At 40.4% G+C, this 25,257-nt stretch overlaps 1 protein-coding gene across 2 annotated transcripts in view; it reads right to left on the reverse strand.

Annotated features, from left to right (window-relative positions):
* Positions 1-2,739: 2,739 nt before the first annotated feature.
* ERBB3 (erb-b2 receptor tyrosine kinase 3) overlaps positions 2,740-25,257 on the reverse strand; it is an 81,594-nt gene continuing 59,076 nt past the window's right edge. Inside the window, exons 5-28 of one of the 2 annotated variants that reach the window (XM_077297540.1) lie at positions 24,573-24,638; positions 23,445-23,563; positions 23,217-23,355; positions 22,587-22,700; positions 22,188-22,302; positions 20,931-21,004; positions 20,741-20,828; positions 19,562-19,764; positions 17,816-17,948; positions 17,629-17,719; positions 17,386-17,540; positions 16,831-16,887; positions 13,672-13,813; positions 12,657-12,776; positions 11,784-11,882; positions 11,105-11,296; positions 10,779-10,934; positions 10,119-10,194; positions 9,848-9,994; positions 9,668-9,765; positions 8,350-8,526; positions 7,864-7,935; positions 7,035-7,302; positions 2,740-5,000 (exon numbers count right to left, since the gene is read on the reverse strand). In XM_077297540.1, coding sequence (XP_077153655.1) covers positions 4,429-5,000; positions 7,035-7,302; positions 7,864-7,935; positions 8,350-8,526; positions 9,668-9,765; positions 9,848-9,994; positions 10,119-10,194; positions 10,779-10,934; positions 11,105-11,296; positions 11,784-11,882; positions 12,657-12,776; positions 13,672-13,813; positions 16,831-16,887; positions 17,386-17,540; positions 17,629-17,719; positions 17,816-17,948; positions 19,562-19,764; positions 20,741-20,828; positions 20,931-21,004; positions 22,188-22,302; positions 22,587-22,700; positions 23,217-23,355; positions 23,445-23,563; positions 24,573-24,638 — 3,473 coding nt within the window. In that variant the 3' untranslated portion in view covers positions 2,740-4,428. The remainder of the gene's footprint in view (positions 5,001-7,034; positions 7,303-7,863; positions 7,936-8,349; positions 8,527-9,667; positions 9,766-9,847; positions 9,995-10,118; positions 10,195-10,778; positions 10,935-11,104; positions 11,297-11,783; positions 11,883-12,656; positions 12,777-13,671; positions 13,814-16,830; positions 16,888-17,385; positions 17,541-17,628; positions 17,720-17,815; positions 17,949-19,561; positions 19,765-20,740; positions 20,829-20,930; positions 21,005-22,187; positions 22,303-22,586; positions 22,701-23,216; positions 23,356-23,444; positions 23,564-24,572; positions 24,639-25,257) is intronic. The other variant, XM_077297541.1, reaches the window with a different exon arrangement.

Genomic DNA, 25,257 nt, shown 5'->3' on the forward strand with positions numbered 1-25,257 from the left:
GAGCACAATGATGGAAACCAGACAGATCCATCCCCTGCAGAAATGTTGCTTTTTTTTTCCCCCTATAAAAAAACAGAAATATGGGATTCCTAAAACAGATGTGAACACAGCCTTAGGGCTGTCCCACATGTCCAGATAATTCCGGTACCGGAAAAAATCGGTACCGGAGTTATCCGTGTCCGTGAGCTCACGTAGGCCATACGTGCGGCACACGTGTGCCGCCCGTGTGGCGAGTGGGTACCACACGGAGCGTGCAGGAGACAGCGCTACAGTAAGCGCTGTCCCCCCCACATGGTGCTGAAGCCGCGATTCATATCTTCTGTGCAGCAGCGTTTGCTGCATAGAAGATATGAATAATAGTGTTTAAATGAAAGATCTATGTGTCCGCCGCCCTCCCACCCCGTGCGCCCCCCCGCTGTTCAGAAAATACTCACCCGCTCCCACGTTGGCTGTCGCTGCTTCCTCTCTGCCCCGCGCCTTCTACTGTATGCGGTCACGTGGGGCCGCTCATTTACAATCATGAATAGTCGGCTCCGCCCCTATGGGAGGTGGAGCCGCCTAGTCATTACTGTAAATGAGCGGCCCCACGTGACCGCATACAGTGGAAGCCGCGGCCAGACCAGGAAGGAGCGACAGCCAACGAGGGAAGCGGGTGAGTATTTTCTGAACAGCGGGGGGGGCGCACAGGGGGTGGGGGGGCGGCGGACACATAGATCTTTCATTTAAACACTATTATTCATATCTTCTATGCAGCAAACGCTGCTGCACAGAAGATATGAATCGCGGCTTCAGCACGATGCAGGGGACAGCGCTAAACTTTAGCGCTGTCTCCTGCACGCTCCGTGTGGTACCCACTCGCCACACGGGCGGCACACGTGTGCCGCACGTATGGCCTACGTGAGCTCACGGGCACACGGACACGGATAACTCCGGTACCGATTTTTTCCGGTACCGGAATTATCTGGACGTGTGGGACAGCCCTTAGAAGTTTGCTGACTGTCAATTTAAAGTAATTTCAAGGTATTGAACATGTTACTAAAACAAACGATACCTCAAGAACCGGCAATACGTGATTCAGGGAATAGAAATGATCACTTGATTTTTTTAGTTCATTTCTATATAAATCGCAAAAAACTAGTTAAATAAGTAAAATAGGTTTCCAAAAAAATCTTGGTCGGAACTATGGCGAAGCCTATGTGTAATAACTAATGCTGTAATTTATACAAGATCTGTCATTTTATCAAATAAAATTCTGAAATAATAAAACTGCTTCTGTATAAAAAAGACAATTTATTTGATACATTTCACTTTATACAATAAAAGGTGGCAGATGAGAGGGTTACAATTGTAATCCCTTTGTATATTTCCCTTTACAAAACATTTGGAACAAAGCAGCTTGTAACCCATAGCAATATGTGTTCATGTTTTAATTTCCAGTGCAATTTAGAAAATTAAAGGGCGTCTGTCACAAAATAACCATTCAAATCCAGCAGAGGCACTCAGTGCACCCTTGGTGTAGCCAAAGTGTTCCCACCTACTTGCTTTGCATTTATGGCCATAATTTTGTTCCTTGATTGACAGCTCTGGCTTTATCGGAGCCAGAAATGGATGGAGGTAGGCAGAAAACAAGGTGGGAAGGTGAACTTAATTGTTTGGCCATGAGGGTACTCCAAGTGTGTGTGCTTGGTTTGAACAGTCATTTTTTGCAGACAAACTCCCTTTAAAGTCGACTTCTGTTTGCTACGAACAACAAGACCACATTCCTCCTACAGTTTGGTGAGACCAGTGGAGAACGACCCAATATATCTGTTACCATTCTTATTCCTGTTTGAGTGGTACAAAAATAATGTACAAAAATAGACTCTGGATAACAATGTTCATACAAGTGTACAAAACCAAGTGTTAGAATACACAGAAAGGTGAAAACATTAGCAGACTGCATGATTAACGTGTACACAGCATAGGGTAAATGTTTTATGGTATTGTTGTAAAAAATTGTAGTAAAAATTTTTTTTTTTTTTTTTTTTTTGGTGATGGCTGCCATTGTGTTTCCACAATAATCCATACACTATGGTGATTATACTAGACACTCGTCTTATAAAAAGAAAAGACATTTCTTATCAGTAGCTTTACACTCCAAATCCATCTCAGTGGAAAATCCACATTGTCATCAAATGAACAATCCGGCTTATACTGTGACTTATTATCAGTGCTAACCACGAGCTCCTGCCAGAAGGTAATGGCAGCATCTTCAGCCTGTTCGGAGGTTTCACTCCAGCAAACTAATATGTAACACATGATTGCAGAAGTTATGATGACTGACATATAGGACTGAGATGAGAATATGTATTGGTGTGGTGTGTATTCATATCTATGCACGTGCTGATTATGTTTTCCTTGCAGATTTGAACATCAAAGAGTATTTTGCAAATCTGCAGCACGTCAATTCTTTTGCAGTGTTTTTCACCTTTTCAAACAAATGGGGGGAAAAACACAAGTAAAAGCGCATCAAAAACACTATTTTACTCAGCATTTTTTTCTGTCAACACTCAATTTTTTTTGCTGCAAGTACTCAACATGTGCACCTATCCTTCACTATATTAGGTTACTAGCGTTGTCTTCATTGTGTTTTTAGTGCGGTTTTTTCAGCTGCAGTGTTTGACTCTTTTTTTGTATGTCATGATTTAAATACAGCTGCTTTGTTTTTGATACTTTCTGATTTTTTTTTACATTTTATTGACAGTCATGTGTGCTTTACATGTGTTTTTAGTGTATTTCTACAGAATAAATGCAGCGAAAATGCATATGTGTTTTTTTTACCTGCGGATTTTCCATATCTAATGTGATTCAATGGACGAAATTTGCACATAAAACTCAGCGAACCCGCAATAGTCACTGACATGTGGATTTAAAGAACCTAAAAGCACAGCGGGCATAAGATTTCTATAAATCCCACCCACTTAGGCTAGATTTGTATGTAAGACGCTGCTTTTTTTGCGCAGCGAAATAAAATACCTAGCATTAAAAACTTATTGTAGGAACCTAACCTAAGGAACCGCCAATCTTTACCCCAATGTAATTGTTAACTACATAGGGATTGGATGCAGTCGGTGAAAATAATAATTTCATTATTGGCCAGCATTTGGTAGGGGTACATGAAAAATGTTCTACATTTTCAGCAGGGGTCTTATCCCCCAATTGATTAGGACGTCTCAAGCTACATTTACTGCGGCAGTGAAAATATTTGTACAATTTAGTACTCAGAAAAGTAAGTGCTTAAATGATCATAATGCTACCTGAGACTAAAAGTCACCCGGTGTATCCAGGCAGGTGAGAAAATAATGTATCTCAGGCTTAAAGGGGTTTTTGGTCATGGATAACCCCTTGTTTAAAAACAAACTGAACTTTACCCACCCTCCCCGGGTCCAATGTTGAGTCTCCATCAGTGTCGGTTATTGCCGTCCTCTTGTCGACAGCAGCCAATAACGGAGCTCTCCGGCTCTCGCAGTCAACTAGAAAAGACACGAAGAGCTGTTGTGAAGATTCACAGCTGGACCGCGGGAGGGTGAGTAAAGCTCAGTTTGCAGTCGATGAAGAGGCTTTTTTTGAACCTGCAAACCCCCTTTAGGCTGTGTGCACACGTTCTGAATTATTTGCGGATTTTTCGCAAATAAAGCGCTTAAAAAACTCTTTAAAAATGCATAGATATGCATCCCATCATTTATAATGGTTTCCGCAATTTTTGTGCACATGTTGCGTATTTTTCGGCGAAAAAAAAAACGCATGCGGAAAAATACGCAGCATGTTCATTCATTTTGCGGATATTAAGCGGATTTCCCACTATATTATTGCATTGGGAACCTCTGGAAAAAAACGCGAAAAATCCGCACAAAAACGCGTGCAGAATTCCTGCGGAAAACCTCAGGATTTTCTCAGGAAATTTCTGCATACTTTCTGGACGTGTGCACATACCCTTAAAGCAACACTGTGTCTTCTACACTTGTTTTCTCCTGCAACAAGAATGGTGCTAAAGTCATCATACAACCCAAATCATGAGGCAATATTTCATTGACCGGATCATTGATCATGTAATCCTGAATACTCGTATAGAGGGACGTGTGTGTAGGCGTACAGGAGAGAGAAGATAACCCTCATAACTTCATTTCCTAGAATCTGACCCCAGGAATAGGCAGACGGGTAACTTCTGCTTAGCATATAAAATGTTCCCTTATTGCAGGAGTTTCTGATGATAAACCACTGCTGATATTAGCGTTTGGCTTATCGAATATCCCTTATGTCCCAGGAATCAAGAACGATATTCCTGCCGATGACTCCACAAGTGGACGGTGCATATCAGGGTGATATTCTATTTGAGCGCAAAGATAACAGTGAGAAAGGAATCAATCTTCCAGGCACATTAGTGTTTTTTTATGTCCGTTGCAGGTCACTCTTAACAAACAGACGGCTATGCCAGTAGTCCGGATTATCAAATGCACAGTCTTTTACCTCCATTTCCCGCAGAGGCTGAATGTAGCCTCTTTGTAATGCCTCTCTGTGGCATGTTTGTGGCACCACTGTGGGTTTGTCCAAGGATTTTGCCTGGCTTGAAATTAATTTCATGTCCTCATAGCCCTGTTTGTCATCTGAACTGCTGTCCTTTCTGACTTTGCTACTCCGGTTCATGTAGGTATACTCTGTGCTTTCGTCTCCTAGTTCTTGGCTCTGGTTGCATTTTCCCTTCTCGTTCATATACTCATAGTCCTCCTTGTTTTCATATTCATAAGAATTATCTGCACTGTCTTGCCGTGAAGCTTTTATGGCCTCTCTGTTTCCATCCCGTGATCCTCGGATGTCCATATACTCATACTCCAACCTCTCTGACGACTGCCTCTTCCTGTTCATATACTCATACTCATCATCGTCGTCTTCAGTGGCACTGGCCATACAAGGGGTTAGGGATTGGGATCTTTGAGACTTTAGTGTTCCATCCTCCGACAAATCTGAGTAAGAATGCAAAGAGATAAATGACGGCATAGAGTTAATATTCAATATAGACCAGGACCAGACGTTAACCCTACGTATATAATTAAACCTTCCAAAATGAACTTCTACCCATCCTGACTCCCCTTTTTAATTCCTTTCTCAATGGATCTCCTGTTCCTGAATCTTTGTTACGTTCTTATATAACTTTAATCCCTAACCCAGGTAAGGATAGAATGGATTGTAAGAACTATAGATCTCTCCTTAACTCGGACAGCAAAATATTTGATAAACTACTTGCAGTTTGTTGAAATCTTTACCTGCCTTTGATACGACCCTACCATTAGAACTTCAAATGTTCTTACTTAATGTTTTCACAGAAAATATATATCCAAGAGTACTATAAGACTTCTTTTGCATATATTGACAGTTGCAAGATGTTTGATAGCTACTATTGGAAGCAAACGTCTCTCCTGTCTCTACTCAACCTATACACTAGAATCAAGGACATTAGAAATGATGAATATCGCACTGCTGTGAATGTGAGAAAATTGGGTTGAAAGATTTACGCTCATCTGGTCCCCTTGGGACTTTTTCTGAATACCCGTAAATATCTCAGTCATCTCTTTTGACCTACTCATTAATTTCCTCTTTTCTTCCTAACAATACCTATATTTATCCTTTGCCCACATTTGTCTAGTGTAAGTCTTGTATGTCTTCCCTCTTCTCAAACTATTATCTAATATCTTAAGCATAATCTAATGCAAATCTATTATGTATTCGGTTTCACTTATTGCCATTGAAATTTTGTTTAAATATCCGCCTTTTTATTTTCTTTTTTAAAATTTCTATATTGTGAAATATGAAAATCCTTCCATACAAATTTACAGTTTTAAAAAAAATATTCTATACAGAGAATCTTCGGTTACACTTACTAATATACTGAAAAACTATTTTTAATCAGCAAATACATTACCCCTGAAAGATCTCAAGAGATTTTCTAGTGGCATAAACCTTCGGCTACACAACAACTTTTCCCATGTCACACGACCAAAGGTCGCACTATGCTGCTGCTTTCACAGTGTAATATAAGTGGATCTAGTCGCGTTTCGACCAGCAATTTTCACACATGTGAAAAGAAAAATCTGAAATTTGAGCTTCTCGTGACTTGTGTGTTGTGGTTGTGGCGGCTTGCTGTTGCAAAAGGATTCACTTATAACTTCCATTCCGCTGTTATATTGCAACAGCATAGTGCAATTTTTGCCCGCGAGCTGTAAACTGCAGCCAAAGTTGCCATGTAGTCCCAGCCTAAAAATATTCACAAGTCAGTCTGAAGTTAGGTTTCCCATTTTTGTTAGGAAATTCTGTTTTTATTTTCTGTTCTTGGAAACGAAATATGGAATACATGCAGGAGACGAGCACACACGACATCTCACAGACCTCATTGACTGTAATGGAAATCCGTTGGGTTTCATTCATGGTGTCCATCATTTTGGCAGAAAAAAAAGGAGCAGCATGCTTCCGGTGCCATTTGTATCTTATTTGACTGATCTGTCCGCAGCAAGAATTCCACCTTTCCTGCCTAGTCTCATCTATGCTCATTAGAGCCTGTTGGCAGAATTGTGTGTCCTATATCAGTAAGGCACCCGCTATTTCCGACATATGCAAATCTCATTCAATCATGGATGTTTAATGCATAAGGGGGAATAGGAAGTTGTCAGAAGCTTTTTTTCTCCTCCAGACACTTTATGCAGAAGGCGTACAAATGATTGGGTATGTTGAAATCCCCCCAACCTTGAGGACTGTCAGGCTACTGTCAGGCTGCCTCGTGCACGTTAGGTGGTTGGTAGTGTCAGGCACCTTCAATCTAACGTGGTGTAATGTATGCATGTTCTTTTTGCTGTTCAAGCTTACAGTTATATAACTATTCAAATCTATTGATTTTTGTTTCGCTCTTGGAAAAACAATTTCTACTTCAACTATTATACTTCATTTACTCCTACAAAATAATCCTAAGTTGTGTGAGTATATCTCCAGTTGAGGTGTGTACGTACCTCCCTGGCTAAGCTCAGGCATAATGTACTCGCTGTCCGTATCTGGGGTACCAGCAAGTAGGCTTTCCCTCTGCGAGCGATATGCACTGTCCAAGCGTGAGCGAGGGCTACGACTGAGACTCCCAAACCCAAACGATGTTTCCTCCGTTGCCTCCATGTCGGATAAAGTACAGCAGCCCTCGGATGACTCGGACACTGTGCGGCCTATAGAGTCCTGCCTTCTCCTGGTCATGCGCCTTGGGCTTGGATCGGTACGATGGGTTGAACTCTGGAGCAAAAAAAAACATTTTTAAATTCAATAATCAAAAAGTAATATTTAAAAAAAATTTCTGCACAGATATCAAATAAGTATCAGCTCAGTACTAGACAGGCTATCAGACTTGGTGTTATTCATTTTGGAACAAATGTACAAATATGTGAATGGTCGCTAAACAGATTTCTCTAAAGGTCTGTAAACACTTAGGTCTGTGCTCAAGACAAGGGGCCATCCATTAGCTCTAGAGAAAAGCAGGAGTCATCGTTATCATATTTCATGATTCTTTACTGTAAAAACAGTGGAAATATGGAATGATTTGCCACACCATAGTTATTTACCAGTTCAAGGGACTTGATTAGTGACGAGCTAGCGTGTTCACCACTTGATTGTGCAATGGGGTGCTCGGGAAGGCATAGAGGATAGCGGGTGCTCAAGTGCCACGACCCACATGTTTTGTGGCTGTTAGACAGCCAGTAACTGTGTATGATATACCGTATATATATATATTTTTTTTAAAGAATATTTCTATAGTGCAAAACAGCGTAATACATTGATTTTCAGTAATGTAGTTACCTTCTTGTTGATGGCACCAAGACTCTGGTTCATAGGAAGATATCCAGCAAGTGAACTCTGCACACTCTGACTCTAAATACAAAGGAAAGAACCATATGGTCACCTACAATAAGTAGACATTATGCTCACCGGAATCCACTTTTCAGCTTCCATATGTTTGCATTATGCACTAATGTGAAAGTTTTGTTCACAACCTGTCTACACAATATTTCACCAAATAACAACTGATCATTCTAGTTGTTGGCCCTCTTCAAAGAGATGGAGTGAAAGAAAACCTACAGTTTTAAAAAGCTTTTGAAGTTTTAGTGATATGTCAGAAGTTTTGAACGGCAGGGTCCAGTTTCTGAGACCATCACCAATCTCAAACAAAGGGACAGAAGTGCTCGTCTGAGCGGACACAATTCTAATCGACTCTGCTTATCTCTCCTTAAAGACGCAAGAGGAAATGTTGACGAATAGCAGCGGATGTGTTAATGAAATCCTTACTCTAGAATAGTCTATCCTCTGCCGGGATGCATAGACGGTGCTTGGAGTTTTAGGATGTGGTCCCATATCTTCATCTTCTTCTGTGCCTAAATCAGTTTCAATTTCCTCCACTTCTTCTTTGTCACTCAGTTGTGGCGCTTCCCCAAGTAGAGGAAACGGTGCAGCATCGCTGTCTCGCTGTATGGAGAAAAAGCAGGAATAAAACTTACTAATAAATCCTAAAGAAGGGCAGACCTGAATTATTCAGGAGAAAACAGTGTCAGTATAGATATCAAATAAGTAATTGCTTATTAGCAAATTAAGGTACTTGTCTTACTAAAGGGGTTTTTCCATATTCAACTTTTTTAACTAAATTGTCAGGGCTATGTTCAAAATAATAAAATCATCTGTTATTTATCATCCCCATGTCCAGCACTGACTCTTGGCCTCTGCTCCTGTCATGGTGTACAGGCTGCAGTGGTGACGTCACATCTACAGCGCTGCAGCCGATCACTGAGCTCAGCGGCTCTGCTGATGTAATTGACGCAAACTGCGAAGCCCAGTGACTGGCTGCAGCGCTGTAGATATGACATCACTGCAGCCTAATTTAATTAAAAGGGGAAAAACTTTTAAGTGCCACAAATTAAAGGATGCTTTTTTGTAGGATTGGTAAGATTTGTAGATGTCATATTTTTGGGAAGGATTCTATAAAGATATGAATAAGAAGGTTTTTTCCCCTGCGCAGTACACTAAAAGGTTATTATAAAGGTCGACGGAAGCTGCATCTCATGAAGGAGTTATAGTACACATTTTATGCTAAAATCAGCACCAACTAATGTTAAATTACCAGTGAAGTACACGTCTAGTTAACACTAGTGATGAGGAAAATACCAGTGAAGTACACATCTAGTTAACACTAGTGATGAGCGAATAGCATTGTTGCTCGGGTGATCTCCGAGTATTTGTTAGGCCTTGGAGATTTTGTTTTCCTTGCATCAGCTGCATGATTTACGGCTGCTGGACAGCCTGAATACATGTGGGAATTTGCCTCAAACAGGCATTCCTCACATGTATTCAGCCTGTCTAGTAGCGGTAAATCATGCAGCTGAGGCAATGAGGAAAACTAAATCTCCGAGCACATCCAAATACTTGGGAGATCACTCGAGCATGCTCGGGAAAACCCGAGCAATGCGTTTACTCGCTCAGCACTAGTTAACACTGTTCTCATCATTCAGTGCCACTACATAAATAACGTGGAGAGACTGGTTACTGGTTGTGTTGGGGTTTGCAATAATCAGACCACAAAATAAGAATAGGATCAGATTTAAGAAACACTCACTTTTATGACCAGGTAGCGGGGAGGATCCCTGGCCATACGGGTGAACTCATTTCCCAGCTCCTTGAATGTAGGCCGAACATTCTCATCAATCATCCAACCTAAGATGGAAATAGTACAAGTCAGACTTCAGCGGCATGAAGAATAAGAATTGTGAGACTTGGAGAAATCGATGAGACTCACATTTCACCATGACCATGTAGACATCAATGGTGCAGATTGCAGGCTGAGGGAGTCGCTCTCCTTTCTCTAGAAGGTCTGGTACTTCAGACAGACGGATACCTGGATATGGCTCATCTCCAAATGTCATCATTTCCCACAACGTCACTCCTGGGAAGAAGCACAAAATACCACCAGATATTAGTTCTTGAGAGGTAGAATCCTATGAAATTGTAAAATGATGAAGAGGAAAGACATTTCACAGAAATGCGCCACTTTCAGACAACAGACTCACCGTAGCTCCAGACATCACTTTGATGAGTATATTTCCCGAAGTGTATACTTTCCAGAGCCATCCATTTGATGGGTGTCTGCATGGAGTCAGAGTCAGAGAAAAAAACAACACAGGTAATTAAAAAGGTAGAAAAAGTAAAATCCTTCACAGCCATAGCGATCTATAATTATATACTATGCTAGGGCCAAAATTATTATTTGTAATGATAAAGTTTGTTAATCACATGATCTAGTGAATATCATACTGTAGATGGCAGTTTATGTCTCATTCATCAGTCACCTAACCGCTGCAGCCAATCACTGGCTTTAGCGCCATATATGTACACAAGTGTGACCGCTACAGCTTGGTGGCTGATGAACAGGACACCGGTCCCAGTGGTAACCAGGAAGATTTGGGTGGCGTGTAATACTTATTATATTTTATAGTAAATCCTATAAAAACACCTTTAATAAGTGTATAAATTGACCGGGAAAATCAATAAAAATGAGTGTAAAGTGGAGCTGGTTCCTATAGTTAATAACCAGATTGGTACTTTCAATTCTCAAAAAGTCTCGCAATGCGGTGTGTTGCTTCAGGCATTGCTTCCACTTCCACAGTTTTGATTGATCTCTCCTGTGCTAATTCTACAGCAGATCTGAAGCTGTACATGGAAAACGCCACCTTGATCTCATTGTAGCAATACTTCTTATCGTCTGGGTACAACAGATCGGCTACACCGAAATCTGACACTTGCACGTGATTGAGACTCTTCATGAGGACATTGCGAGCCGAGAGGTTTCTATGAACCATGCGATGTTCCTCCAAGTAGTACATGCCCTGGAGAAAGATGAGAAATAACACACTTTTAATTAACTAATCATATAAAAAGTAGGGCATGCTGATCAGCCGGGTCATGTGTATGGCGAGCTACACTCTAATATACCCATCACTGTATACCCAGTTACAGAAAATGCAAGTTTTTTCTGAGTGTGAATAGCAAGACTCACCCTGGCAATCTGCACACACCAGTTTAGCAGCAGTTGGGGCCCAATGGCACCAGTGTCCTTGTTCTGCCTGACGTACTGAAGCAGTGAGCCCATGGACAGAAGCTGGGTGACCAGCTGCAGCTGTGTTCCTGGACAAATGCCCAGCAGTCGTACGATGCATGCATGATCCAGGCTTCCCATCGCAAGCATATGCTGTGGAGTCAGACAGCTGTTAATGAACATCCCGACATGACAAAAAAAAAAAAAAAAATAGTATTTTGGTCTGTTGTAATTTAGACATCAGCATGGTGTTTGTATGTTCTCCTTCTACAAGCATGGGCCTACAGGAGAAGACCACACCTCACAAAACAGAGGTCCAGATTTACCAAGACTGGCATTGGACTGGTGCTGGACTAAGATTTAAATGTAATTAATTTGGCAGATCTTTCAACTGCAGCGCCCCATCACAAGGAACGTACTCTATACTGGCACTGGTGTACATTTCTGTTGTAATTTATGCTAATTTTGTGTAGTAAATTATTGGCCATGCTACAAAACAGCTTGATGAATTGGGACCAAACAGCTTAAAGTTAATAGCAGTTGATAACTTCCTATTTAATAAGATATTTATTAAAAGTAAATTTAAAGGGATCCTTCGCTTTTAGCACCTACATCTTAGAATAAAGCTGCATGGACTTACATCAGTGACAGCATGGAATGTCTGACAACCATTGCGATCTTGTATCACTTTGATGCTCACAGGGATCTTTACAGAATCACCTTCTGGGATCCACACACCCTATAAGGGGGAAAGTATACGTGAGAAAAGTATGTTTCAAGTGGAAAAAGCCCAAAGATAGTAATCTTAATACAGATTCAGAATCATCTAGGAAGAACGTGAATATATTTAAAGCATCACAGTATCATCACAGATATCATTCTGGCTAGATCTACTTATGTCCTGTAATAAATCACCCTGACTAAATCCTGCTGTGTAGACTAAAGGGACCCTGTCACTAGGCTTTACCTTTTTACGTTGACACCACATTCTTCATGTTTTTAATATATTCCTGAGAAGTCCACTATATCCCATAGACAGCTCTGTATACTTTGCAAAAAAGAAGCCTTGAGGTTGTCCAGTGCTGAATTCTACTGAGCACCAAGCGGTCCAATGGGCATCTCCAAACCGTGCTTGGTGGCCCCGCTCTGCCTGGTAACGCTGCCCCTCCACCTATGATTGATGTACATGGCTAGCAGAGAGCAGCGCAGGTGTGAAGCTTTGCTGGATATATGAATGGAGTTGAAGTCATCACTCATAGGCAGAGATTGGTGGGCTGGGGACAGTCTGGTGGCCATATTGGACCACTTGGTGCACATTAGGGTAAGGCAGGGGACAAACTCAAAGTGTTTTTTTCTAACTGTCTGGGGAATGTAGAAGTCTTGTAAGGAATGTATTACAAGACTGAAAACCATGGTGGCAACAGCATTTATAGGGAAAACCTGATGACAGTTCCCCTGTAAGGATATATACATGCACGTATCATATACAGTGTGGTTGGTCCACATATTGTACCTTGTGCACAGTGCCAAATACTCCAGATCCCAGAACCTTCAGTTTCTTCAGCTCTGTGCTCTTGAAGATTCGAGCCTGCACAGTGTTGGTTTTTTCTGATGGGTCCAATATTTCATTACCCTGAGGAGAAATATCTATAAAGTTTCAATTTACGCTTTGTACATTTTTTGTCTACCTAGTAGTGTAAAGGTCAGAGTAAATATTGGGCACTTAAAGCAACATTCAGGCGCTATTTTTGTTTCAGAGCTGGACAGGTGTCACTAATGTAAGCTCCCTGTACCTAGTATTATACTTACCAGCCACCGTCCTCATCTGTCATCGGTGCCGCTCCGGACGGTCTTCTGCAGTTTGTGACCTGCTGGAGCGCTCCTGAGTTTGCTGGGAGATCTGGAGGTCACTACTGAAAAGGCAGAGCAAGGATCTCATAGACTTACAATGAGAGCTTGTGCCTGTTATCTCTGACTTCTGGTCAGTCAGGAGTTGTGGTCACAAGATGGCGGATCGGGAGGGGAGCGGCACTGGGAAGAGCTGAAGATGGCAACTGGTATTTTACTAGAGGCAAGGAACTTACATTAGTGGCACCACTGCAGCGCTGAAATAAATAAAAAACTGTCTGGAATGGTGCTTTAAGGTACTCGTACACACCAGAAAGCTGTCCTTCGAATCTCCCATACATAGGTTTATTTGGCTAAGAATATTCATTCTGTACTTCAAAGGGATGAAAATCGGTCCTGGTCATGGGATGGACACTTAGATGTATGACTTGTTCCATCAGTGCGGCATCAGTGTGTCCACAACATGGCCAGGGCTAAGAAGTGAAGCAAGATGACATTCTGAAACCATGGCAAGTTAATAATGACATTGTCTACATTTCAATCATACAGAGCACAATCTATATGTGCAGAAGTAAACCCATTTGTCCAGTGTGGACTCCAGGTCTACACAAGGTTGTCACCCCTTCTAGTGTTCTTGTAGATGACACATGTCACGGGCACTGCTAGCGAACGGTACTTACGTCTCCCCTCTCCAGGTAGCGTCTCATGGCTCGCTTCTTTCGGATTCTTAGCCCTCTCCAGTACAATAGTGTTAGGAGAGAGCAGCAGCACAGAACAAATATGGATACGACCACTGCCCCCGCCACCATCGCCTGGGTTTTACTGTAAAGAAAAGAGAACACATTTTAGTTTTTGTTAACTAAAATATTAAACAGTGGGGCAATGATAGCACCAAGCAACTGGCACCAAGTTACCTTGATTCCTGCAAGTAAAACAAAGACCAAGCGAAGAATACACATAAAAGCGGTACAATAACAACAAAAACTAATAATATGCATTTCAATAAATATTAACACATTATTACGGGCATAAAAAAGCTCAGAAACCCAGAGTATATATAAACCATAATGAATCTTTACTATTAAACATACAATTAACAAGTTAAAAACATAGTGCTGCTATGTAAATATGAGGAAAATATCAATACTTGTATACCATCCAAAAATATACAGTTGTGTGAAAAATGATTTCCTATTCTTTGCTCGTTTGCCACACTTAAAGGTTTCAGATCATCAAACAAATTTAAATATTAGACAAAAATAACACTAAATGGAGTTATTAAATGCTGTGTTTTATGGAGCGAGTACATGTCTCATTTTTCTAAAGTGCATTTACTCTGTGACTATACCCCAACATGTCAATCAGTTTTTCTAGCATAAAATATATACGTTTAATAGAAACAATTTCACATTAGGAAACATTTCAGGGAATTAATATTCCTGGTGACGAATTTCTAAACTCCTATTACAGCTCTGTACAACTCATTACATCAGCAGAGCAAAAGTGTGCACATGCACAGGACGTTACTAGCCACTAGAGGGCAGCACACTACTCTTCTCGGGTCCTCTAACATGCAAGACTGCAATATTCTGTACTGTAATTGGTCAGAGACCTGAAAATTGTAATGTGTGGAAGAAATAAGGATGATCTGTTAACACTAAGAATTATGTCAGCTGGAAAGAGCAAAGGCAGTACCCATAGTGCCCCCTAAGGGTTAATATTAGGGCTTGTACACATGACCATATTTTTAGTCCAAGTGCTGCCAGTCGAAAAAATGGACTGCAATCAGATCAATAATATTCAATGGGTCAGTGCAAGTGTGCGATTTCTAACTCTGACCAAATCGGTGTTCGAAAAAAAAAGTCACAGTATATCACAGTATAATTTTATTTTTATAGATATGTTACAAATCTGTAGCATAGGAAATTGTAAGTTGTCTAGTAAATTATTAATACTAGCTGCTGAGTAAAAAAAACACAAATGATTGCACATGTATGTATTAGGGAATTTTACCCTGTGTAGTTTAACCTGCAGTTAGTTTCTTTCTAGGTCTGCGTTTGCTTCACAAGTGCATAGGGCCTTGTATAGGGGCTGGATATACTTTGGCTTGATCCTATGTATGAACTATCAAGCTTAGGCCTCGCTCACATGAGCGTATAACATGGCCGAGAGCTATGTGATGTCTTATCGGATTGCACTCGGCCGTGTTACACTATGGGGCAGTGCAGATCTGCTACTCTTTTCTCAAGCCGATTTGGCAGCGTACTGCATACAAACAATGGAGAAGAAGGAGAAATTAAGTTCTCCATCTTCTCCACACCTGTGCTGCCATTGTCTCATATAAGAGAATCAGATCCCACTAAGATGACACTGGGATCACACTGCACAGAGGCCTGATTCTTCACATGAGAGAATCATTGCTCGCATGACTCCGGCCTTAGAATGAATGTGGCTATCATATGAATGCATCTTGTACTATGCACTCGGATGACCTGGATGGCAATAGGACTCAGCAAGATGATGTATAACACCATTGTTAAAAATATAATTGTCTATATAGTGTGTCAGAAATATCAGTGTATATTCTGTGTGTGCAGACTGTGTAATAAAACATTATAATTGGGCATTAATCAGGGTCGCTAATCCCAACCCCCATACTCCTGCTACAAGGGGAGCTGCGTGCCATTACTTCATGTGGGCGGCTTCATCCATTTTATGAGCATATCGCGCTTTGCTGGGAACCGGATTCCTAGGAGTAACCCGTGTGCACTTTAATAACGTCAGCTAGCAGTAGTCAAGATGTTTCGCTGAGGAAAGCAATCATGTTCAAGGAGATAATTGCAGTGATGTCATGTGATGAGTAATGTTCCAATGCCGGTGGCTGAAGCAGCGTGATAGAGGCAGGAAGGGTGTACGGCACAGGGATTTCGCCTAATTCCTGCCCTGCCATACCGACTTTTGGAGTCCACTCCTGCTAATCACAGGCTGGTTCCTCATACAAGGAACACAAGATGATTGTGCTCACAGTTCCTCTCACCGACTGGTACTCGAATTAAAGGGTGAACAGAATTCTGCCAAAAATCATGACTTCTCTTTATCCCACATAGTTGGAAATACCACGTCAATTTCAACAATGTTGGCACATGAATTCTTCATTGTTCTACTGCTGACATATATACCTGCGGGTTATCCCGGTTCTGCTTCTATCACTGGTTATAGTAATAGTTTGTGTTAGATAAACTATAATAACTCTAGAATTTCTTTACTAATATGGCTTCTTATTATCGGTTTATTTAAAGGGAATGTGTCATCAGAAAGTGACCTAGGGTAAAGCTATTTAGAAAGCTCTTGAATGCTTGCAGTTTTCTCTGACCACTAAACCTCATAATATGCTGACACTTCTGTAGAGATCAGTTTTCAGCATTACTATCACCTGAAGAATTAGAATAAAAGATATCTCCTATACACAGACAGCACGGGATCCACCATTCATAATGGCTGATGGTCACAGCTCACATCCTCCCACTCCCCGCACAATCCCAGGAATAAGGGTACTAGGTCGCTTTTATTAAGGAAGAGGTTTCTGTATAAGGCTTGTCACTCTCGGTAGAAAACAATGATGATAAATATGCTATTTTATTCACATATGATACTTATCATGGATAAAGCCATAAAGAACAATCAGCGGAAACTTAAATTTAACATTTAAATATTTGTTATTTTTAATATGGGCGGATATGGCTAGAAATACGGCCAGAATCCCTTCTCTGGAATTTTTCAGGATGAATAAAATGAAATTCTGTTGAAGATGAGAAACAAATGGCATTTCCTAGGTTTACCTTTCAGCTGCACGCAGAACTATGTTATTGCAGTCCTGTATGTCTGGACCTACACACCTGTCAGAAAAGGATTACTGCATTAATTCAGATCATATATATGCCATAAAGACAGACTGACACATATGAAAGACCAGACTAAAACTGCATTAATTATGGTGCAAAATATTATTAATAAATGTGTCCCACATCAGTTTAAATATTACTTTTGCATAAAATGCGTCAAAAATAGACATAATATATTGGTAAAAGTGGGTATATGTGTTTTTTTCTATTTTGCCTGACTCAGTTGGGACCCATACAACAGATACCTGCCAGTGTTATTATTACAGGATCGGTGATGAAGTCTCCGCACTATTTCACAAACAAAACCCCTTAACGCCATTTCTCCAACCAAATTAGATTCCATGTATCTGCCGCACAACCATAAAAATAATGTTGGGTGGATTTAATGTACATTGTGGATAATCCATTCTAGTTACTATTTATTGGATTCGTGAATGGGCTGATGATTGAGAACTATATGCCTCACTGAAATGCCATGAAAGGTGACCTTACCCCTCTGTACAGTTCTCATGGCAGGGCAGGCAGATCTTATTCACACCGGGGTACTTGTAGATCGGTCCTTTTTCTCCCATGACCCCATTAGGACATCTGTCCATACAATGTAGCCCATCTCGGTAGTTGGCACACTGCATGCACGAGTCCGCGCCCTGACAGAATGAAGATGATCACTTGGAGCAGACAGAAAAGGTGGAAGTAATATTGTAATGAAGGGTGGGAGCAGCAGCTGGGATTTACCGTTCCGTTGCAGGTCACTGATCCCTCCACCCTCTGACATTCCGGGTGGCAGAGCAAGCAAACACCATCCTTGGCAAACTCCCTGCTATCCCTATACAGAGAAGTAATATAAAGCTGTTACCGTAAAGAACCAGACAAGGCCATTCATTGCCATAACTTCACGCTGAATATAAATAAATGTAATTACCCCTGATATAGGTTACAGCGTGGCACACAGATCCCATCTCGGCTAAAGTTTCTACACGACAGACACTGTTCAGGTCCGGGGCCCCAGCAGCCCTTGTCAGAACAGAGCGGGTCACATACTTTTCCTTCATTGACTGCAGAGATAAAATAACTCTATGAGTTCTCATTGGAGTGTACGCATCGTCTTTCCAGCTGTACTTTTTATATTAATCTCATCAATGAATGTTCTAAGATGCATGTAGTGCACTCCCTAATGTACTGCAAATGAGAAAGCCGATTATGAAGGCATAAAATAAGTGATCAAGTGGGGAAAAGACACTTATTGAAGGAACAGGCCTCCACTTACATATGCACATATGGTACTGAGAATGCTAAAATGGTCACTTTGATCAGATCTTATTAATCTGATCTGACATGTATCAAAGCTTTTAAAGGAAGTCTGTCCCCCCACAGTGACAGTATACACAAGGCTCTTAGGCTTGTAGATATAGCCCCTGTATCATTTGCATCTTTAGCGTTCTAATTGCTTGCTCTGTTCTCCTTACCCATACTCAGTACATACATAAATGCTCAGTGCACCCTTGGTGTGGCTGAAGCGCTAAGTGCACCATTCTGCCAGCTGGTTTTCCATATTCCTCTCTCCCTCATTGGGGATTGTCATCAATGGTTTTCCTGGAGTGAGCAATGTCTGCAGAGAAAGCTCAGGTGAAGTTATGCAAAAGCAATGCACTGAGTTCTTTGGCCACACCAAGGGTGCACTGAGCATCCTAATTAGCATATCTGATTAAACTTAAATTTCTGCAGAATGCAGAAGTGAATTAGAATACTAAAAGTGTGATTTTTACAGAGACTATATCCCTACTAGGCTATGTGCTTTAGCTGACAGCCTCCCTTTAAAGAGAATCTGTCACCGGGTTTTTTTCTATGTTATCGGAGAGTAACATGATGTAGGGGCAGAGATCCTGATCCCAGTGAGGTATCCCTTACTGGACTGGTTGGTGCAGTTTTGAAAAAAATCACTGTTTTCTCTGCTGCAGTTTTAGCAGCTCTCTGAATGCTGAGCTCTGTATAACCCCAACCAAACCAATGATTGGCAGCTTTCTGTGTACACTGTGCACAGGCATAAAAGCTGACAATCACAATCAATGGTGGGGACAGGGATACATAGAGAAATAGGACTACATGGCAGGAGACAACAAGTCCATTAGTGATAATCTCCTGGTGATAAAACATTGATTTTTATTAAAACAACAACACAGCCTAGTAAGTGACACATCGCTGGAATCAGAATTTCTGCCCCTACAATATGCTGTTCTTATATTTAACAGTAAAAACCTGATGATAGATTCATTTAAGATACAACCAAAATAATTGTCATAATAGGAATGTACAGTTCCTTGAAAAAGTATTCATATCCAGTGAACCGTTCCACATTTTCTTCACATTACACCCACAACTCAAGTATATTTTATTGGGATTTTATGTGATATAACAACAAAAAGTAGTAACTAAAAAGTATTCATACCCCATCAACTTTTACATTAACTAAAAAGAGGTGTAAACTTTAGATAGTATTAAAATGAGACACATTTATCAAGCAGCATGAACAATTATGATAATTCTGGGGCATTTTAAGACTGTCTGATCTAAGCTTTGCAGTTTCTAAGAATCAATATATCTTTACTAATTCTTTACTAATATTATACTGTATTATTAAGAAATTAAAGTCAGAATAAGAAGGAATTACCACAATCACTGGCAGGCTTGTTATTCTTTATATCAAAGTTCTGCCGTTTAGTTGGGGATAAGTATTTCCAGTTAATGGTGTTATAATAGCACAGATTCTCGTTTTCTGCAATATAAACCTTGCCGGCACTGATATCACGCAGTGAACGAAACCCCAGAGACGTCACATTGCTGTTCTTCATCACAAGAAGTGACACCCCACGTCTGTAACACATCATTGAGAGATCAGGTCTCTTGTCGAAAACACAAGATAAGTAAAACACAATATGGGACAAGGGAGAAGTAATAGGGATGTAGATTACCAACATTTCGACAGCAATGTGCACATATAACTCCTTATCTATACCATAAATCAGTACTGATCGTTTACCGATAATCCACTGGCAATGTACAATGATATATACCACGCTGAAAAACAGCAATTCTTCACCGATGTCTAGGAAATGCAATTAGTGATGAGTGCAAGTGCTCGTTCCTCGAGTTTGCCTAGGGTGTCCGGGTATGCACTGCGTATCGCGGGTGATTGAGTGACATGTTCGAGTCCCCATGGCCACATGTTCAACGGATGTTAGACAGCCACAAAACATGCGGGGACTGCCTGTGTTTGTCACTCAAGCACCCGCGATACTCGGTGCATACTCTAGAACAGGAGTCCACAACTTGTGGCTTGAGAGCCACATGTGGCTCGCGGGAGTGTGAAATGTGGCTCCCACCTGTCTGCCCACTTGGTGTGCTAGAACCAGGTCTAACAAATAGTTATGAAGAGCAGGTCTCCAGATGGGGACTTTTCTGTGTAATCCTACACAGGAAGATCAGATCTGGATGTGCATGTACTTGGCCATGGGGGTGGAGAGATAAATATGGTAAGCTGGACATAGGATGATCCTGCCAGATATTGAGGGGTGCTTGAAACTGGATACGACAGTGTGGTGGGATTGTACTGAATGGGGGTAAAGTTGGATCTCTTGGTTGCAATTATGCGGCCTATAAGGCAGGGTGGTACAGAGGACCAGTGTGGTTTCTGTAGGGAAAGCTTTGGCTGTCATTATACCAGTAATGGGGGACTCCGGGTGTCACTACTCGGAGGGCTATGGATGTACCTCTCAACTATCTGTCAGAGCTGGCACTAGAAAGTCTTCTGCATTTAGTTTCCATATAACGTAGAAGACAAGATACTCACATTAGACTTCGACCACCAATGGTGGTGAGGCTCGAAAAGACACTGAAGTCATTCATATGCTTTGGCCATGACTGAATGTTCAGGTACCCTAAAGTGAGATTTGTCATTAGTGTTAGAACAAGATATTATGCTCATACCCCAAGAATATAACTTGCTAATTTATCTAAATATTCAGTAGCCTTTCTTTTACCTGTTATTTCTTGCACGGTCTTGAAGACGTTGAGCTTGTTAGGGTCCAGAGCAGTAATATTCATAAACTCATCCCTAGAATTATACATATAATCAGGAAAAAAAAAAATGAAAAAAATTATACCTTCAATGGTTCTCACGCTTCTGCTAAAGAACAGAGTCCAGATTTACATTTTACAATCATCATGCTGCATGTTGCTCTGAAAGCCACCCAACAATGGAGGATATAGAAAGTATATCATGGATACTTGCAAAAACATTGGGAACCTAACTTGTCTTTTCAAACAAATGCGTTTCTTTTTCTTCAAATCAAAATGAATGTCAGATGATATAGTTATTTTAGATTACAAACTACAGCTTTTATTAAAGGTTTTAAAGTTTACGTTTGTCTGAAGGCCATAATAATTTATAGAAAACCTGTCATCAGGTCAAAAGTGGTAAATTTTTGCTCTTATTTTATTCTTGCTGCTCTTCTGAGTAATCCATTTCTTTAACCTTCCAATATAATTCCAGACATATGGGCCACTTAATTTAGTGCTAATTTATATGGGCTATACCAAGTGTTGTTGTGCCTAATACGTGATCCTGTATTTGACCTTGCTACAAACTTGGTTGGGTGATAGGTCCATTGGGTATGATTTGTTAGAAACTTTATCAATATTGTTCAGTATGCGAAAATGAAGCTTTCTTTTTTTTAACGGCCTTTGTCTCAATCTCGAGCAATGGCGGCTTTATGGATGAGCGATCTGTAAGAAGATTGTTCTTGTGCATGCCTAGATAGGTCCACCAGGGTCTTCTCTACCATTATCTTGATTGTATCAAGCCATCGGGTTGCTGGTCTTCCTTTTCACCTTGTTCCTTCTATTTTCCTGACCATGATGTCCTGCTCCAGTGATCACTCTCTTTGTACGATGTGTCCAAAGTAGACAAGTCATAGCTTGGTGATCCTTGCTTTGAGTGACATGTCTGGCTTGATTTGTTCCAAAATTGATTTGTTTGTTCTTCTTGCCATCCATGGTATTGAACGCTTGCTTAGTCTTCTTCAAATGTTGAAAGCTCATTAGATTTAATAAAAATAGTACAAAAAAAATTGGGTGAATTTCTGAAAATTCACCACTGGAAGGAACACAAGAAAAAAGTAAAAGTATCTTTATACAGATACACAGTATCTTACCAACCAGATGTGTCTCGTATATGTCTATTTCTAATACAGTGCGCAAAGCACAATGTAAATACTAAATATCAGTTTTTATCTTACCCATCTAGACCAATAGTAAGGAAGTCCAAATTTCCCAAGATCTTGGTGCAATTAATGAATCTATCAATGTTACTAGAATCCACAGTCTGGTATTTACCACCGGTTCCTTCACATGCTGGAAAGAAATAGAGGAAATAGAAAGGTAAACTAGAAGAATTCACCACCAGGTCACAATGGTGTTAGGGCAATATTCCAGTCCAGTATTCCAGAAGAGATTTCTTCCTTTTATTATTTCCATATTATTTGCATTAAATTATTAAAATAAAAAGGATCCAGAAACATCTTGACATACATTACTAGCTAACAACTGCTACTATAATCTGGTAAAGGCAATGACAAAGCACAAAAGCATTTCATCTCTACATTATCTTCGTGTCCCCGATGTGACACCACAGTTACCTTTTGGACAAAGTCCTGAACATGGCTCGCACATCTTGACTCCATTTTTCGTCACTTCCATCTTGTTGCTGGGGCATGCACGGACACAGGAGTTCTGGTCTATCACAAAATTAACTAAATATAAAAAAAAACAATATAAGTGCAAAATCCATATATAACTGTAATAATAATACTGATATGTCAACTACAAATCAAAGGAAACCTTCTGCACTTTATTCTTTTTTTTAGCAGTATGGATGGTGTATCTGTCAGGCTGGACATGTTGGCATTTATGAGGACAGCAGGTCACGTATGAGGAGCTGCTGAGAAGATACACATTAGTTAATATTTACTGAGAGGGGTCAGTTTTGCTCATTGAAGCACCGCTGCCCCTTTCGTCTGCAGTACCCAATACGTCCAAGCCCCCATATGTACAGCTCAGCTGGTGATCCAGCTTGGCTCTCATCACTGATATTTATTAGGGAGTCTGGAGGACTTTAGAATGAATAATTACAGTGGGAAAACTTATTTTTTTACCCAACCATCCTCCCACTTTAATTAGCAGGACATTCAGTTTACCTTTCCCGTGACTATCCATACCAAGTTAACTATCAGGGTCAGACATTATTACTTTCATCTGCCTATACATACGGGGGCAGTTCTTCACACAGGATCCTCCATACTGAAATTTGGCGTCAGGGCCATGTTCCATTTGACCGGTCAGAGAGTTGTAAATCAGCTGAGAACATCGTGAGACACAGGTTCCATTATCATTGAAGTTCCGACACGACTGTATGGGATAGACAGTTACCATTATGGCAAATCGCTAAACTTGGAACATAAAAACGCTGATCGTACGATTCACAGAGAATTACTTACAAAGCACTGAGTGTTTAGGGAACCTGTGCAGCCCCCCGCGCACTCATCATGGCAGCATTCAGTGGGGGTCTGGCCATAGCAGCGTCCATTGCACTGCTCTGCGCAGATGTTCTTTGTCACTGCAGGAAAACATACTTATATTGTATTTTTCATGATCATTTAGTGAATGATATCATTTCACATATAAAACTACATGCAACTTCTGTGTGGGTTCATTTGTGTGTTTGGAAAAACAATAGCTGTTAGAAAAAGTATGTGAACCCCTTAGAAGTGCCTGTATTTCTGTATTGCGTTCTGATTGTTATCTAAGTCTCAATTCTAGAGCAACACAATGAAACTAAACTAATACCATACAAACAATTGGGAGTAAATGTCGATAATTTCAAAGGGTTCACTTACTTTTTCTTGCTACTGTATGTGGGTACACTAATATAGATGACAGTCGTATGTGACTGACAGGCCTGTGTGACCACTATTGCAATGTTGTCAGGACTGTTACATATTACTGTACATATATCCTTTTACGTGACACCACGGTGCACTACGTGGCACTGATTTATATGCACCACTGTTTGGGAGCTTTGTGAAAATGCTGTATAGCCCAAAGGCACCACTGTGGCATAATTGCTCTCCAGTCATAGACATATCCATGTTTTCTTAGTGTTTTTGAGTTCTAGAACCCCATGTTTCAATAAATGCATGTTTGCAAATACTATATCAGTATACTATATCAGTTGCCAAAATAGTTTGAGATTTTGCAGCACAAGGGTTAAAGGCTCCTGCCAGTTTCTTTCCAAAATAATGGTATTTAAAAAAAACATAAACATCCTTTATCATCAGCGTCGGAAGATAGGCAGGAGTGATCATCGTTTGCCACTATGTTCTGATGTCAGTAATGGATTATTTTCTGGATACAGGCAATACAATCTTTTTTTGGACAATAAAGTATTAGGAGAATTTTTTTAGTGACCAGAAAAGGCATTCAAATATATGGATGTTATGAAGTGATGTAAACAAATATAGCGTACCATATATAAAGTGTATTTTTTACAAATTTTCTTTTATTTTTTGGGGAAATATTTAGTATTATTGTCACCATCAGAAAAGAATCCACAGAGAAACACTCACATTTCTGACAGTCTTCTTCTCCTGGCCCCCAACACTTCTCAGTACAAGAAGGATGACAAGGTTTACCTGCAGAAGACAACAAGGGTTCAGTCCCCAAAAGATAATTTAACATTCGCTCTATTTTATTTATCTAAACCATAACAACAGTCTGTGGGAAAAGGGGATATACAATGTGAGCAGAATTATTAGGCAAGTTGTATTTTAGAGGATTATTTTTATTATTGATCAACAACTATGTTCTCAATCAACCCAAAAGACTCATAAATATAAAAAATATAAAAGCATAATATTTTTGGAAGTTGAGTAGTTTTTTTTTAGATTTGGCTATCCTAGGAGTATATCTGTTTGTGCCGGTAACTATTACTGTGCAGAATTATTAGGAAACTTAATAAAAACCAAATATATTCCCATCTCACTTGTTTATTTTCACCAGGTAAACCAATATAACTGGACAAAATTTAGAAATAAACATTTCTGACATGCAAAAACAAAACCCCCCAAAATTAGTGACCAATATAGCCACCTTTCTTTCTGATGAGTCAGCAGCCTTCCATCCATAGATTCTGTCAGTTGCTTGATCTGTTTACGATCAACATTGCGTGCAGCAGGCACCACAGCCTCCCAGACACTGTTCCGAGAGGTGTACTGTTTTACCTCCCTGTATATCTCACATTTTATGAGGGAC

The sequence above is a fragment of the Ranitomeya variabilis genome, chromosome 3 (assembly GCF_051348905.1).
Source record: "Ranitomeya variabilis isolate aRanVar5 chromosome 3, aRanVar5.hap1, whole genome shotgun sequence".
Classification (NCBI taxonomy): domain Eukaryota; kingdom Metazoa; phylum Chordata; class Amphibia; order Anura; family Dendrobatidae; genus Ranitomeya; species Ranitomeya variabilis.